At 39.5% G+C, this 15,001-nt stretch overlaps 2 protein-coding genes across 2 annotated transcripts in view; one reads left to right on the forward strand and one right to left on the reverse strand.

Moving 5' to 3' along the window:
* POP1 (POP1 homolog, ribonuclease P/MRP subunit) overlaps positions 1 to 3,799 on the reverse strand; it is a 32,061-nt gene extending 28,262 nt beyond the window's left edge. The window contains exon 1 of the mRNA XM_004370745.2: positions 3,718 to 3,799. The gene's annotated coding sequence lies outside the window, so the exon portion shown is untranslated. The remainder of the gene's footprint in view (positions 1 to 3,717) is intronic.
* Positions 3,800 to 3,929: 130 nt separating this feature from the next.
* Positions 3,930 to 14,312, forward strand: RIDA (reactive intermediate imine deaminase A homolog). Its single transcript, XM_004370746.2, has 6 exons — positions 3,930 to 4,068; positions 9,987 to 10,092; positions 11,409 to 11,463; positions 11,738 to 11,806; positions 12,369 to 12,424; positions 13,758 to 14,312. Exons 1-6 carry the CDS (start codon positions 4,004 to 4,006, stop codon positions 13,818 to 13,820), a joined length of 414 nt encoding a protein of 137 aa, XP_004370803.1. The 5' UTR covers positions 3,930 to 4,003; the 3' UTR covers positions 13,821 to 14,312.
* Positions 14,313 to 15,001: the final 689 nt, after the last annotated feature.

Consider the following 15,001-nt stretch of genomic DNA (forward strand, 5'->3'; position numbering starts at 1 on the left):
AATAGTTTCTCATTAAACAGTCAGTACACATATTGTTTTATGACATTGGTTAACAACCCCACGACATGTCAACACTCTCCCTTCTTGACCTTCTTTTTTTTTTTTGGTAGGCACAAAACTTTTATCTATGTATGCCCTACAATATATGTCCTAACTGTAATTTAAAGAACTAAAAATTTTAATAAAATAATATGTATTTCCATACGTAAATATTTCATAACTATACTAGATGACATTACGAAGAAGAGAGATATTTTGAACCCATGGGGATAATCAAAACAACACAGGCACCAGCACCAGATTGGCACAAGTCAATAAAGTTGGTGAAGGATCCTGGAAGTCTGGATGCAATAGTCATTAACTCGTTCATTGCTGGCTGTAGGGAGGTCTGAAGGGTCCTGCAAGGGGGGACACTAGGGAATAGGGAGGCTTGGGGTAGCAGCTATTTACCAAGCTGTTCTCAGAGTATTTCAGTATTTAAATACTAGTCTTATTTACATCTATACACAGAATTACCATGAATGCAACAGCTTAAAGGCAAATACAGGTGTGTTATACCAGAGCTTCAAAGAGAAGTTGGCAATGACACGGGTGACATAATTTTCCAAACTGATGTACTATTCTTGGTAAAGTACCAAATAAAAAAAAGTACAACCTTCCCGCCACCCCCCGATTTATTATTGCATTCCTGGAAAACTCAGTGTATATTAAAACAGTGCAACTAATACTTCTACATCAGAGTTAGGTGGGCTACTGCGGGACATTTCTGCACGCTGCAGAGTGTCTAACATAGCTGGCTCTTGTCCAAAAATTGCCAGCAGTGTTACTCAAACATTAACCAAACCAGTTGCCATCAAGTTGACTGCCTCATGGCAACCCCATGTGTGTCAGAGTAGAATTGGGTTTCATAGGGTTTTCAGTGGCTGATTTTTCAGAAGTAGATCACCAGGCTTTTTTTCCAAGGCACCTCTGGGTGGACTTGAACCTCCAAAGTTTGGTTAGCAGCTGAGCGCATTAACCATTTGCAACACCCAGAGGCGCCACCCAATCGTTACTCCAACTAAAAACATCCACACAAACTTCCAAAATGCCCCATCAGGCTCTGCACCACTCCCACTGAGAGCCAGTGAATTAACTATCGCCCATTCACTTACCTTCTTTTCCAATAAACACCTCACAAAAAATTAAGAACAGCCAGCCTGTGTGGTATAGTGTTTAAGAGATTTGGCTTTGGAGTTAGAAAGACCTTCCTTAACACTTTTTAGCTGTGTAATCCTTAGGAAAATCACTTTGTCTTTTTGTCCCTCCGTTTTCTCCTCTCTAAATGGGAATAATCACAAAGTTGCTGTGATAATTAAACAAGGCAATGTACATAACGCACTTCGTATGGGGCTTTGCACAGAACAAGTGCTCAATAGATGGTAACTAGTACTCTTAAATAATAAATGAAATAACAGAGATTGTGTCATCTCACTTTTTCACTCCACTCTACTTTCATCTAACTGAGAGATACATATATCTACATCTAAAAAGATTGTTCAAATTAAGCAATATGTGTAAAAGTAGTTGAAGCCCTGGTGGTGCAGTGGTTGGGCACTCAGCTGCGAACTGAAAGGTCAGCTGCTCGAACCTACCAGCCGTTCCAAGAGCAAATGATGTGGCAGTCTGCTTCATAAAGATTACAGCCTTGGAAACTCTATGGGGCAGTTCTACTGTGCCCTATAGGGTCACTATGAGTCAGAATCCACTCAAAGGCAATGAGTTTATATAGCCGCGGTTCTGCAAAGCCAGTTAGTGGGCTACTGAAAGCACACAATTCCTAACAGTGTTCATTAGGAACCATTGAAAATCAGATTAGATAGGAACCTTAGGGGACAGTGAGTTTCTGTTAATGGAGGAGGAACAACTCAGAAAAGGAGGTGCGAATGGCTGCACAACTTAAAGAATGTAATCCATGTCACTGAATTCTAGATGGAGAAACGGTTGAACTGGGGTATGTTTTGCTGTGTATATTCTCAACAAAAATAACAAAATAAAAATTAACAAAAAAAACATTCAAAATGACTTTACAAAACAATTTATTTCATCTACTGTTATCTGCTTGAATCAGAACTTACCCAGCAGGGCATCAGCAGGACAGAACACCACCCTGAGAGCCCTGGCTCTGCTCACACTAGAATGGGCTGGGGACAGGCTGGGACCAGGGGCTTGGGGCAACCTTGGGAAGTCACATCTCTGAACTTTAGGTTCCAAACTAAAAAATTAGCTGACTGAACTAGCAGTGATCCTCAAACAGTTCTAACAGCAGGAGAGAATGAATGTAAAGTCTGAGGATTTAGCCTGAAACTGTTTCCAGAAGGAATCTTAACGTTTACTGTAACCATTCAAGTGAATTTTACATCTATTGCTAATAGTCATAGTTTGCATTTGTTTTCATACTCATTCACTATTCTTTAAACACAAAAACAATGAAAGAATAAGACAGTATATAACAGTATACTAAATTTTGCAGTATACACGTATAAAGTCCTGTGGCCATCGAGCAGATTCTGACTCATAGTGGCCCTATAGGTCAGAGTAGAACTGCCCCATAGAGTTCCCAAGGAGCTGCTGGTGGATTTGAACTGCCAACCTTTTGCTTAGCTGAACTCTTAAGCACTGCGCCACCAGGGCTCCATACACATATAGCACAATGGAAAACTGGATAAGGGAAAGAAACAGTGTGAGCCAGTAGGAAAAGTCAACAAGAAAATAGGGTTTCAGTTGGAATTTGGATAGACGGGAAGAAGTATTCAGGAATCTACTGTGTCAATTCAGGAGGACGCTGGCCTGACTAGAGTGGGGAGACAGAAGACTGAATAGGTAAGGAGGCCAGACTGGAAGGTTTTTTTAATTCCACACCAAAGTCCTAAACCAATGAAAAAAGTCTGAGGAAGCAAGAAAGCCAAAATTTTAGCATTAGGTAGGGCAAAATGAGAGGAAATAATGAGGTTTTTCTCATGCTGTTTAGGAAGCAGAAGACCAGGACCTTGTCTTTTTCTCTATGGTATCCCCAGCACCTAATAGAGTGCCTTGCACAAAGTAGGTGCTCAATATATATTTGTCGAATGAATGCATGCATCAATACATAAACGAATGAGTGTGGCATGCCTATAACGCATACAGTATTAACAAGATAAGAAGTATTTATGCCAAGTACCACCCTTTCTGAAACCAGCATGACTAATGTCTGCCCAGTGACCAGCTCTGGGACCATCAGTTGGACTAGGATCAGTATCTTCCTTTTTGAAACCAGATCCCAGTCACTAGGGCTCTGTTCAGGTCGAACGTAAACGTGCAGAAACCTTGTAAAGCCTGAGGACCACTCAGGAGAGGAAAAGGGGACGGACAGGGGCAGGAAGGCGATCAACGCCCAGAACTCAGCGTGGTCCCCTGGATGGCCCACTTTATTCCTTTAGGGTGGCAGGAGAGGGGGTGTAAGCCTATTCCTAGGGCGGCCTCCGCCCAACGGGGCAGTGTGGAGAAACGGTAAACTCTGGTTCTCGAGGGCAGGGCCCGACAGAGGGGCGGGACTGAGAAGGGAGGCCCGGGCGCAGGCAACGAGGAGAGAAAAGGCCATTGGGGACAGAGGGAGAGACGATAGGGAGCTGGGACCGGGCGGCAGCGCATGCTCCCACCAATCCTGGGGACCTGCAGACACAAGCCCTCGGGACCTACCTGCCAGATGCTCTGAGAGAGGAACCCTGGGCTCCCCGGGTCAGAACGACAAGCATCAGCTACAGAGCCCTCCCAAGCGACGTGCACTGCGAGCGGGCTGGCGGGCGCATGCGTCTGTCCGGACGATTCCTCCACGTGGCCTGGAGTCGCACCGGGACTACAACTCCCAGAATACCGAGCGACGCCTTAGGACAGAGACCCTGCCCCGGGCTGGTTTGGGGAGAAGTGAGCTGGGCTGGTGTAGGGGTTTGCTCTTTCCAGGGACCGCTGGACAGAGGGGTTAGCCATGTCGTCCTTGATCCGAAAGGTGATCAGCACTGCGAAAGCCCCAGGGCCTCTTGGTGCCTACAGGTAACGTGGCTTGTAGGGGCGGGGGCGGATCCGAGGCGTGCGAGGTGGGGGGCTGCGCACTGAGGTCACTCCGGGTCAGAACCCGAGCCGGCCTTGTGATTCATCGGGGCCAGCCCCATCCAACACGCAAGGAAGCTGAGCTCGGGAAGCGGGCACAGCCGGTTGGGAGCGCCTCAGCACTTGAAGACCCGCAGCTAGCTAGAAGCCGCGGTGGGACTGGGAGCCTGCGCTCCCAGAGACTTTGCCCCAGCTACGGTCTGCCTCGCGCCGAGCCCGACTTGCCTGCTGCCAGACTCTCCCTCTGGAAGTAGTCTAACCCTGACTTGTTTCTTTTTATTTTTAACAGCTTTATTGAAATGTAATTCTCATACCATAAAATTCACCTGTTTCAAGTCTACAATTCAGTGATTTTTACTATACTTACAAAATTGTGCAACCATCACCACTGTCTAATTCCAGAACATTTTCATTGCCGCAAAAAAGGAGCTCCATACTCATTAGCAGTCACTCCTCGCGTTCCCTGCTTCCCCAGCCTCTGGCAGCCACTTGCCTGCATTCTGTCTCCATGGATTTGCCTACTCTGGACATTTCCTATAAATGGATGTCTTAGTTATCCAGTGCTGCTATAACAGAAATACCACAAGTACCTGACTTTAACAAACAGAAATTTATTCTCTCACAGTCTAGGAGGTTAGAAGCCTGAATTCAGGGTGCCAGCTCCAGGGGAATGCTCTGGAGGAAGGTGCTTGTCATCAGTCTCCCCCTGTTCTAGCAGCTTCTCAGGGCAGAGACCCCGGGTCCAAAGGACACATCCGCTCCTGGCGCTTCTTTCTTTGTGGAATGAGGTCTCGCTCCTCTCTGCTGGGTTCTCTTTTATAAATCTCAGAAGGGATTGACTCAAAATACAGCCTAATCGTGTAGACAGTGTCCTGCCTCATTCACATAACTGCCTGTAATCCTGCCTCATTTAACATCATAGAGGTTAGGATTTACAACACATAGGAAAATTACATCAGATCACAAAATGGAAAACTACCACACGGTACTGGAATCATGGCCTAGCCAGCTCGACACACATTTTAGGGGGACACAATTCAATCCATAACAATGGAATCATAAAATATGCCATCTTTTGTGAGTGATTTCTTTCATGTAGCATAACGTTTGATCTGAGCCTTGGAGGCACAGTGGTTAAAGCGCTTGGCTGCAAAAAGTCTGCAGTTGGAACCCACCAGCTGCTCCACGGGAGAAAGATGTAGCAGTCTGCTTCCATAAATATTTACAGCCTTGGAAACCCTATGGGGCACCCTCTTTTAATTTTAAGGAGTGAATCCCATCAATGACAAATGTGGGTATCTCTTCTGGAGAGAGCTGAGTTATTTCACGACAATGTTTAGCAAATAGAAATCCCTGCACATCTACGAAGTCTTGTTGTTGTGTGCCCTCCAGTCGATTCGGACTCATAGCAACCCTATAGGACAGAGTAGAACTGTCCCATAGGGTTTCCTAGCCTATAATCTTTACAGGATCAGATCGCCAGGTCTTTTCTCCTGCTGAGCTCACTGTGGGTTCCAACTGCCAACCTTTTGGTCGGCAGCCCAGTGCTTAACCATTGCACACCAGGGCTCCTCATGTATGTCTTAGTACTCACTTTTTTCCAGCGTGTCTAGAATTGTGTTGTGATGCTTATGAATTCATTGCCTGTGCTCATTTCCCACAAATAAAATCAAATACAAACCACAATGAAGATCATTTTCTAAGATTGCCTAATACGCTGTAGCTAGATACAGTTCTACTGGCCAGAAAGTCTAGCCTGTGGACATTTATTTCGACTTTTCAGAAGTGCTATTGAATGAGAGGAAATAAAGAAGTTTTTCTTATACTATATGCTTTGGAAGCAGGAGAGGAGGGGTCTTGTCTGTCTTTTTCTCTGCGGTATCCCCAGTACCTAACAGAGTGCCATACATAAAGTTGTTGCTCAGTATATATTTGTTGAATGAATGGATGCATGTATAAATGAGTCTGGCATGGCTATAATGCATATATTTAACAAGAGAAGATTTATGCCCAGTACTTACTTTCTGACACAACCTTGCATTTCCTTTATCAACTTCAGTACCGACACACAGTAAGTGCTCAGTAAAAACTGTATTCAATAACTATTATCCCGTTGAAATGCTGCTAATTTTCAGTACTTTATGTTGAAGAATAAATCACTCTCCAACTAACTAGTTATATCCTGATAAAACTGATTAGACATTTTTAAGAACCATTTGTAAACAAGAAATCTGTTTAGTTGCTATGTGCATGGAGTTTATAGTGAGCACATTTTTTAAAATTCCTGGGTCCTGTCCAGTAAAAAATTCAAATGTGTTGAACTTTCAGTTCCTGGCATTGAGATGCATGAGATGTTGTCACTAATTAACTAACGGGCTCAGCACATTTCAGCAACACTGCAGGACAGAACCTTGAGAGATTTCAACATCACATCACTATTGCATTGCTAGCACAGCATCTGATTATAAATTTGTGAAGTGATAGACCATGTGACGTAGATTATGACATGTAATAATTACTAGGGTGCTTTGAAAGTGGTGTTATCACCCTTTGTATTGTGTAGAACAAAACAGTTTTCAATTTTCTGGAGCCTAAGAGTTTGTCTGTGGATAGTAGAATTCTTAGGCTCAGGAAGTGCCAGTTTGCCAACTATCCAATTACTGTTTTTTTTTTTTTTTTTTTTTGGTACTATATGTAACAAAAAATTTGCCATTTTAGCCATTTTTAAGTGTATAATTCAGTGATATTAATTATATTTATGTTGTACTACCATCACTACTACCTATTTCCAAAAGTTTTCATCATCCCAAACAGAAACTCAATACTCCTTAAGCAATAACTCCTATTCCCCCAACCCCTGGTAACCATTAATATAACTTTTCGTCTTTATGCGTTTTTGTGTTCTAGATACTTCATGTAAGTGGGAGCCTACAATATTTGTCCTTTTGTGTCTGGCTTCTTTCACTTAGCATGTTTTGAAGAGTCACCCATTTTGTTTATCCGTTCATCTGCTGATGGACACTTGGGTTATTTTCACCTTTAGCTGTCGTGAATAATGCTGCAGTGAACATTGGTGTACCAAATTCTGCATACTTCTTCCAACAACCAACAAATCTTTTTACTAATCATAAGATAAAACTTCGCATAGCTCAGATAGTCTTGGAGTTCCAGTGCTTACTTTTAATATTCTGAGAATACATGAGTTCCTTTTTATTATCATAAAGTTTTTAATTAATTATAATGCTTATGGACTTAAACTATGTTGCAGATATGGGAAGAATTGAAGATACTTTGCAAAGGATATAGACACACAACTAGTTCTCCACAGGACATTTAATAGAAACAGTCAATGTTAGCTGATGTTACTATTCAGCCTGAGAAGAACTTACAAACCAAGTTCAGCAGTTACCTATTTGTGGGCCAGGGTGAGAGGGTGAAGTAGTTGAGAAGAGTTTAGATAAATCTACCTCTCTTCAGCTCTCCAAGCCCACACTATATGCTAAAAAAAAAAAGCAAACCAAACCCGTTACCGTCAAGTCAATTCTGACTCATAGCAACCCTACGGGACAGAGCAGAAATGCCCCCATAGCGTTTCCAAGGAGCTGCTGGTGGATTCGAACTGCTGACTTTTTGGTTAGCAGTCGAATGCTTAACCACTATGCCACCAGGGCCCCATAAGCTAAAAGGTCCTGCTAAAAAGATATTTTATTGACAACCAAAATTAAAACATCTGCAAGTAGTTACTGTGTGCCTTCTATGTACAAAGAATCACCCAGGCCCTGCACAGATGCAAAGACATAGTGAGATACTGCCTTCAGGGAGTTTAGTCTAGGATAAGAACTCAAAACCTATTGCCAGCAAGTCAATTTCTATTCACAGTGACCCTATAAGACAGAGTAGAACTGCCCCATGGGTTTCCAAGGCTGTCATCTTTACAGGAGCAGACTGCCACATCTTTGTCCCATGAAGTAGCTGGTGGATAACAACTGCACCACCGGGGCTCCCCAGAATAAGAACAGGACTAGCTGTAACATAAGGTCAGATGCTGCACATAGTTATCATAGTTATAAGAAAGTTTCAACCAGAGTCCCTCTGGGACTCAGAGGAAAGAAAAGCTTAGTTACTTAGGGGAAGTGAGATGTGTGTATATAATGTGTTTCATTGTAGTTTTGTTTGTTATAGCAAATTATTGGAAACAATGGTGACAAATGTATTAAAATACATCCATACAATGAAATACAATGCATGTTAAAAAAAAAAAAATGAGGCCGCATACTATGTACGGTATGGAAAGATCTCCATGATATACTGTTAAGTGAAAAAAGTGAAATGTAGAAGAGTGTTTAATATACCATATTTTGTGTAAAAGGGAAGAGAAAAAATATACTCATTTGGTTCACACGTGCATGAAGAAACTTTGAAAGGATATGTAAATGATAGCAATGTCTCTCAGTAGGGGCTGGGAAGTGAGCAAATGGGGAACAAAATAGAAGGAGACTTTTCACTGTGATTCTTTGTATCTTTTCTGGATTTTTGAGCCATATGAATGGTCTACCTATTCTAAGAATTAAATTATAAGGAAAAAAAAGATGTGATTGAGAAGATCAGGAAGACCCTCATGAAATAAAAGATAGGAAAGTTTAAAGCATGTTAGGAAACAGAAAATATAGAGAACGAGAAGAAGATAATCGGAATGAGAATGCACTAAATTTTTAAATAAGCATGCAGACGTTAAAGCTTCTAAATTAAAGACGTTAAGGCTTTTCTCTTTATCAACATCTGTAAAACAGAGGAGCTTTCTTTATCCTAAAACTAATAAATTTCATTTCAGGTTGTTTGTTTGGCTTTTTTTCAGGTTATCAATGCAGTTTATTCTTTTTTGTATAATTTTCTACTAATTCTGAAATTTAGTATCTTTATTGCAGAAAAAGTCAGTTCAAAAGTAAGCACTTGGCAAAAATGAAGTACTATCCCCTCACAAGTGGATACTTACTCGACTCTTCAAAAACCAGTGACCAGTCTTGTCTGAGAATAATTACTTTACTTCTTAGAGTGCTTCTTGGTATTGCATTTTGTTTGTTTTACAGCTTGATTGAGATATAATTTATATATAATAAAATTCATAGCGGTTCATTCCTTCTTATTGCTGAATAGTATTCCACTGTGTAGATATATCACTTTTTTTAAAACCCATTCAACAGTTGATAGATATTTAGGGTGTTCACTATTTTTTTTTTTTTTTTTTTGGCTATCATGAATAATGCTATTCTGAACATTCATGTAAAGTCTTTGTATGAACATATATTTTCATTTTTCTTGGATAGAAGTACAAGAAAAAAATTGCTGGGTTGTAAGTTAAGTTTATGTTTAAATTTTTAAGAAACTGCCAAATTGTTTTCCAAAGTGGCTGTACTGTTTTGTATTCCCACCAGCAATGAATGAGGGTTCCAGTGGCTCCACATCCTTACTTGTGATTCTCAGTGCTATCTTATTGTATGTAGTGGTATTTTATTGCAGTTTTGATTCTCATTTTCCTAGTGACTAAACAACAACAGCAATGACTAATAATGTTGAGCATCTTTCATGTGTTCTTGGCTCTTATATCTTTTTTTGTTTAGTATCTGTTCAAATCATTGCCCTTTGTTAGATACATGTTTTACAGATATTGTCTCCCAATCTGTGACTTCCCTTTTTACTTTCTTAAAGCTGTCTTTTGGTAAAAGTTTTTAATTTTAATGAAATGTAATTTATCAGTTTTTTTCTTTTTTCTTTTATAGTTTGTGTTTTTGTGTCCTATCTAAGAAATCTTTTGGCATTGAATTTTATATTTTTTATTTGACACTTAATTTCTGTCGTTACAGTCAAGCTGTGTTAATCGACAGGACCGTTTACATTTCGGGACAGATAGGTATGGACCTTTCAAGTGGACAGCTTGTCCCAGGAGGACTGGTAGAAGAAGCTAAACAAGTAAGTCATTTTCCACATTTGAACTTCCCCTTCCTACGACTGTTTATTTTAGGGGAATATTAAGAATTCATTTGACTGATTTGTTTTATAGAGATTACCAGATAAGTATGTTTTAGCTACATACTACTTAATTAAGACAGTTTTACGTCAGTTGAGAGTTGAAAATTTGATGAATCATTTAACAACCAAAAAGAGATTCCTCCTCTTTATGACTAAAGTGACCTTAAACCTAAATTGTCAAAATCAGATAACATCTTGTCACTTCCACACAGGCTGGGAAATTTTCTTTTCAGAGCCACTGACCTGCAGAAACAAAACAAAACCAAAAAATAGCATCATAGAGCTAAAAGTCAGCATTTGTCAGTGGGAGAAAAATACCAAAGATTACACACAGTATATTTTTAAAATATGAATGAGGAATATAATTCTGTCCAACAAGTAGCCAAAGATAGACATACCCAAAGATAGAAAACAACCTAAATGTCCACCCATAAGGAGCTGGTTGAGTAAATCATACTAGAATCATTAGACGGAATTGATATAGAAAGATGTCTAAGATAAATTGTCTCATGGTAAAACCAAGATGCAGAACAGCATGCACCGTATGCCACCCTGTGTGTGTGTGTGTCTGTGTGTGTCTGTGTGTGTGTGTCTGTGTGCTTAAAGATATATACACTGATGTTGGTATAAGCATTGAGTGTCTCTGGAACCATAGAAGAAACTAGAAACAGTGGTTGCCTCTGAGGAGGAAAACTGGAGAGGAGGAGTGAGGGTGGGAGACATCTTTCATTGCATGTGCTTTTGAATTTTTTGCCATATAAGTTAAGGAGAGGGTAAAAAAAAACGTGTTTTTCCAAAGGCCATAGTGTCAAAGATACATACCATTTACAAATATTGTTTATTTAGAAAAAGAGCCTGATAAATACTGCTTTAATAGAAAACATTTTTTAAATGCCTACTAACTCATACTTATCCTTGAATTAATGTAGAGTGAGGAACCCCAGAAATTATTTCTGTTTCAGCTTAGTGGACATTGGCTGAATACAGCATATAGTTTAGCACTGAAGAAGGGATTTTTGCCCAGTTCTTTTACTCACAAAAGGAGACAGGCTTCTCACTGTATTCCAGAAAGATTCATTACATCAAAGAAAAGCCCAGGAGTAACTCATTTGCACAGAGGCAGCCCAGAAAGAGTAGGCAGAATTTTTCTGCAACATAAGCTGTTTAAGGAGGCTTAGTAAAAGATGATTAACTGAATTTAATTAAAACGTTAATATTGCATCGTTGCCTTAGGCTGTTCTTGTCTTGGTTCACAGGCTCTTATAAACATTGGTGAAATTCTGAAAGCTGCAGGCTGTGACTACACTAATGGTGAGTTACTTGACTATTATTCACATTTCTGTTTGATATTTCTTTGGTCTTTTTGAAGAAAACATGGAATCCAATAATATGTTATACCATATTGTCATTGCTTCTTAAAGTTGTTGTTTTAATGATCTGGCAAATGATGCTTTTAGTTCTACTTTGCTTCTTATTTCAATCCCATATTAATCAAGACAGTCACAGAACTGTATACTGTTTTTCTAAGTAATATTTTGGATCAGACCAAATAGCTAAACCTAATGATGATGTATATATCTTCCAGTGGTAAAAACAACTGTGTTGCTGGCTGACATAAATGACTTGACTGCTGTCAATGAAATCTACAAACAGTGTAAGTAATTTGGCTTTACTCCTATTTTCCATTTTAAAAAGAAATGAATCTGTTAATATCATGAGTGCCTATTATGCATTAAGAGTGATAGAAGATGCTAAAGAAATTGCCATAGTTTTGTCTTAAAAGGGCTAATTGTCTGGTGGAAGTATACAGTATGTCTGCATAAAAAAGATCTAAGACATTTCTATTGCATTCCCTCGAATAATATAACTCTACAAATCCATTTTCGTAAAGTTTAACTTTTTTTACATCCTTCTCAGGCTTTTTAAGCCCTCCTAGTAATTTTTTCACACATCAGACAAGATCAAAGTGTAAGAGTATGTGAATATTTTCACTTGTTTTCCAGAAAGCGAAGTCATTTAGAAAAGTATTAAATGTAAGAATCATATGGCAAAATATTTTAGCAAAAACAAATCTGACATATGAGCTTCTTTTTTTATGTTGCTTATATCTAAGAACTCAATAGTCTATGAAGCGCTTACCAGAGTCTTGATTATGCAGTGTTGAGTAACAATATAATTATTTCTGAAAACTAAAATGAAATTTTTTTTAAATTCAGTTTTCAAGAGTAGTTTTCCTGCTAGAGCTGCTTACCAAGTTGCTGCTTTGCCCAAAGTAAGTACACTTTAAAAGAACTAAGGGAAGCAGTTTTAATTTTCTACATGAACTAAGCACTATGGAAGGCAATTTTTAAAAAGTTTTTCCTGCTTTCCAGGAGCTTAAAGTCTAAAATGAAACAGCCAATATTATATGCATGGGGTAAAAGTAAGATACTTTATAAGGCAACACACACGGACATAGCAGAATCAGAGTACTTAAATTGTGAGGAAATATAAAACAGCAACTGTATTGTAGTTACTTAGGGACTATAAATTTGAGCCAGATTTGTGAGGTCTGCAGTAATAAATTTGCTTGGCTATTATACAATAAGAAATCCAGATCTTCCATTAGAAAAGAACTCTGGTTGTGCAGTGGTTAAGAGCTTGGCTGCTAACCAAAACGTCAGCAGTTTGAATCCACCAGCCACTCCTTGGAAACTCTGTGGGACAGTTCTACTCTGTCCTGTTGGGTCATTATGAGTCCAGATCAACTCGATGGCAACGGGTTTAGTTTTTGGTTCCATTAGAGAAATAATCTCTAAACCAGGGGCATATTTCTCACCATTCTTTTGTTTTTGATATTCTAATCTAACTGGAAGCTCTTTTCCTGTGATTCTTAGCTGCACAATATTCCTACTTACAGAGAAGTAGCTCTTAGTGACTTCCATTTATACTTTTCCACTGAAGAAAATTTATCTTCTAAGAGTAGTATTTTTATTCCTTTAATTGGTTGTTATTTGGAATGATCAGTATCTCAAACTTAGAAGAGTATTGGGTGTAGTAGAAAGAGCTCTGGGCTTAGAATCCCAAGACATTAGTTTGAACCTCTGTCATTTAGCTTTCTGACCTGGGATGAATTAATTAATCTCTCTAAGCTTCAGTGATTAGGAGCCCTGGTGGCACAGTGGTTAGGTACTCAGCTGCTAACCAGAAGGTCAATGGTTCAAACCCACCAGTTGCTCCCCAGGAGAAAGCCGTGGCAGTCTACTTCCATAAAGAATACAGCCTTGGAAACTCTGTGGGGTAGTTCTACTCTATCCTATAGGGTACTATGAGTCAGAGTTGACTCAGTGGCAATGGGTTTGGTTTTTGAGCTTGGAGGGAGGTGGGGGGGCCACTTGTCTTAGAGTGCTGCTTTGAGAATCATATGAGGTAACATAGGTAAACATGTCTAGCATAGTACCTGGCCCATCATAGATTTTTAGTGAACATCTCCTCCTCCTTCCCTTCTTTGAAAAGTTTGATGATAATAATGCTGTTTTGCTGTTGCATGTTTTTAGTAGGGTATTATGGAGCGCTCTGAGTTTGTAAAAACTGATCTAAACATTGTTTCATTATTTTCCTTACAGGGAAGCCGTGTTGAGATTGAAGCAGTTGCTGTCCAAGGACCACTCTCACCAGCATTACTATAAATGGTCCGGTGTTGTTTAGCATGGCATTCTCATAATTAACATCTCAGTTTTTACCATTGATGTTCAGAGTGTAAGTCTGATGAAAATATCTGAAGATATTTATGAAAATTCCCTGTAATGGGGGAATTGAACATGAATTGAAGATTAGATGATGAATCCAGTTGCTGATGTTACAAATTACATTTATGCACACACTCACATCACTGAATGTGGAAGAAGGTTCACTCATTACATAGTTACTCAAATAAATAAAAGTGAAGGGAAACAATATGTAGAAAAGGTAAATTACTCTTCTTGAGAATACAGCTCACTTAATCTAATTAAATCCTACTAATTTAATGATGTGAAATATGTTTGGTTCTCATGTCAGATAAGTGATTCTGCTTCTACTTGAGTAAAAGTAAAGTATTCAAGTTGAATGGCAGAGGCAAAGAAGAATAAAGCGGACTAGAATTTTATAAAATAGATATTTTTCTAATGGAAATAAAATAGACGTGCAGATTTTTCTTGGTGTCATTCCATGCATTTGTTTTTTTAACAGCTAGTGTGACATTTTATCTCATTGGTAATAACAAATTTAAAGCCGTTTAATGATGATTAAGAGAAGGATCTGCTTGCAAAAGACCTCTTTAAAGCAAAGATGTCACTTTGAGGACTAAGGTGCACCTGACCCAAGCCATGGTATTTTCAGTCACCTCATATGTGTGCAAAAAGCTGGACAGTGAGTAAGGGAGACCGAAGAAGAATTGATGCCTTTAAATTATGGTGTTGGTGAAGAATATTGAATATACCATGGACTGCTAGAAGAACGAACACATCTATCTTGGAAGAAGTACAGCCAGAACACTCCTTAGAAGCAAGGATGGCTGGACTTCATCTCATGTCCTTTGGACATGTTATCAGGAGGGACCAGTCCCTGGAGAAGGACATCATGCTTGGTAAAGTAGAGGATCTGCGAAAAAGAGGAAGACCCTCCATGAGATGGATTGATGCAGGGGATGCAACATACCTAGTATTATTAGGATGGTACAGGACTGGGAGGCATTTCATTCTGTTGTCGCTAAGAGTCAGAACCAATTCAAAAGCAGCTAACAACAGCAACAAGAGATGGAGCAGCACTCAAAGCTTTACTTCTTGTCAGCACTCCTGGTTATGTACACCGCAAATCTCAACAAACTCCT

Source organism: Trichechus manatus, unplaced genomic scaffold (genome assembly GCF_000243295.1).
Source record: "Trichechus manatus latirostris isolate Lorelei unplaced genomic scaffold, TriManLat1.0 scaffold00009, whole genome shotgun sequence".
Taxonomy (NCBI): Eukaryota; Metazoa; Chordata; class Mammalia; order Sirenia; family Trichechidae; genus Trichechus; species Trichechus manatus.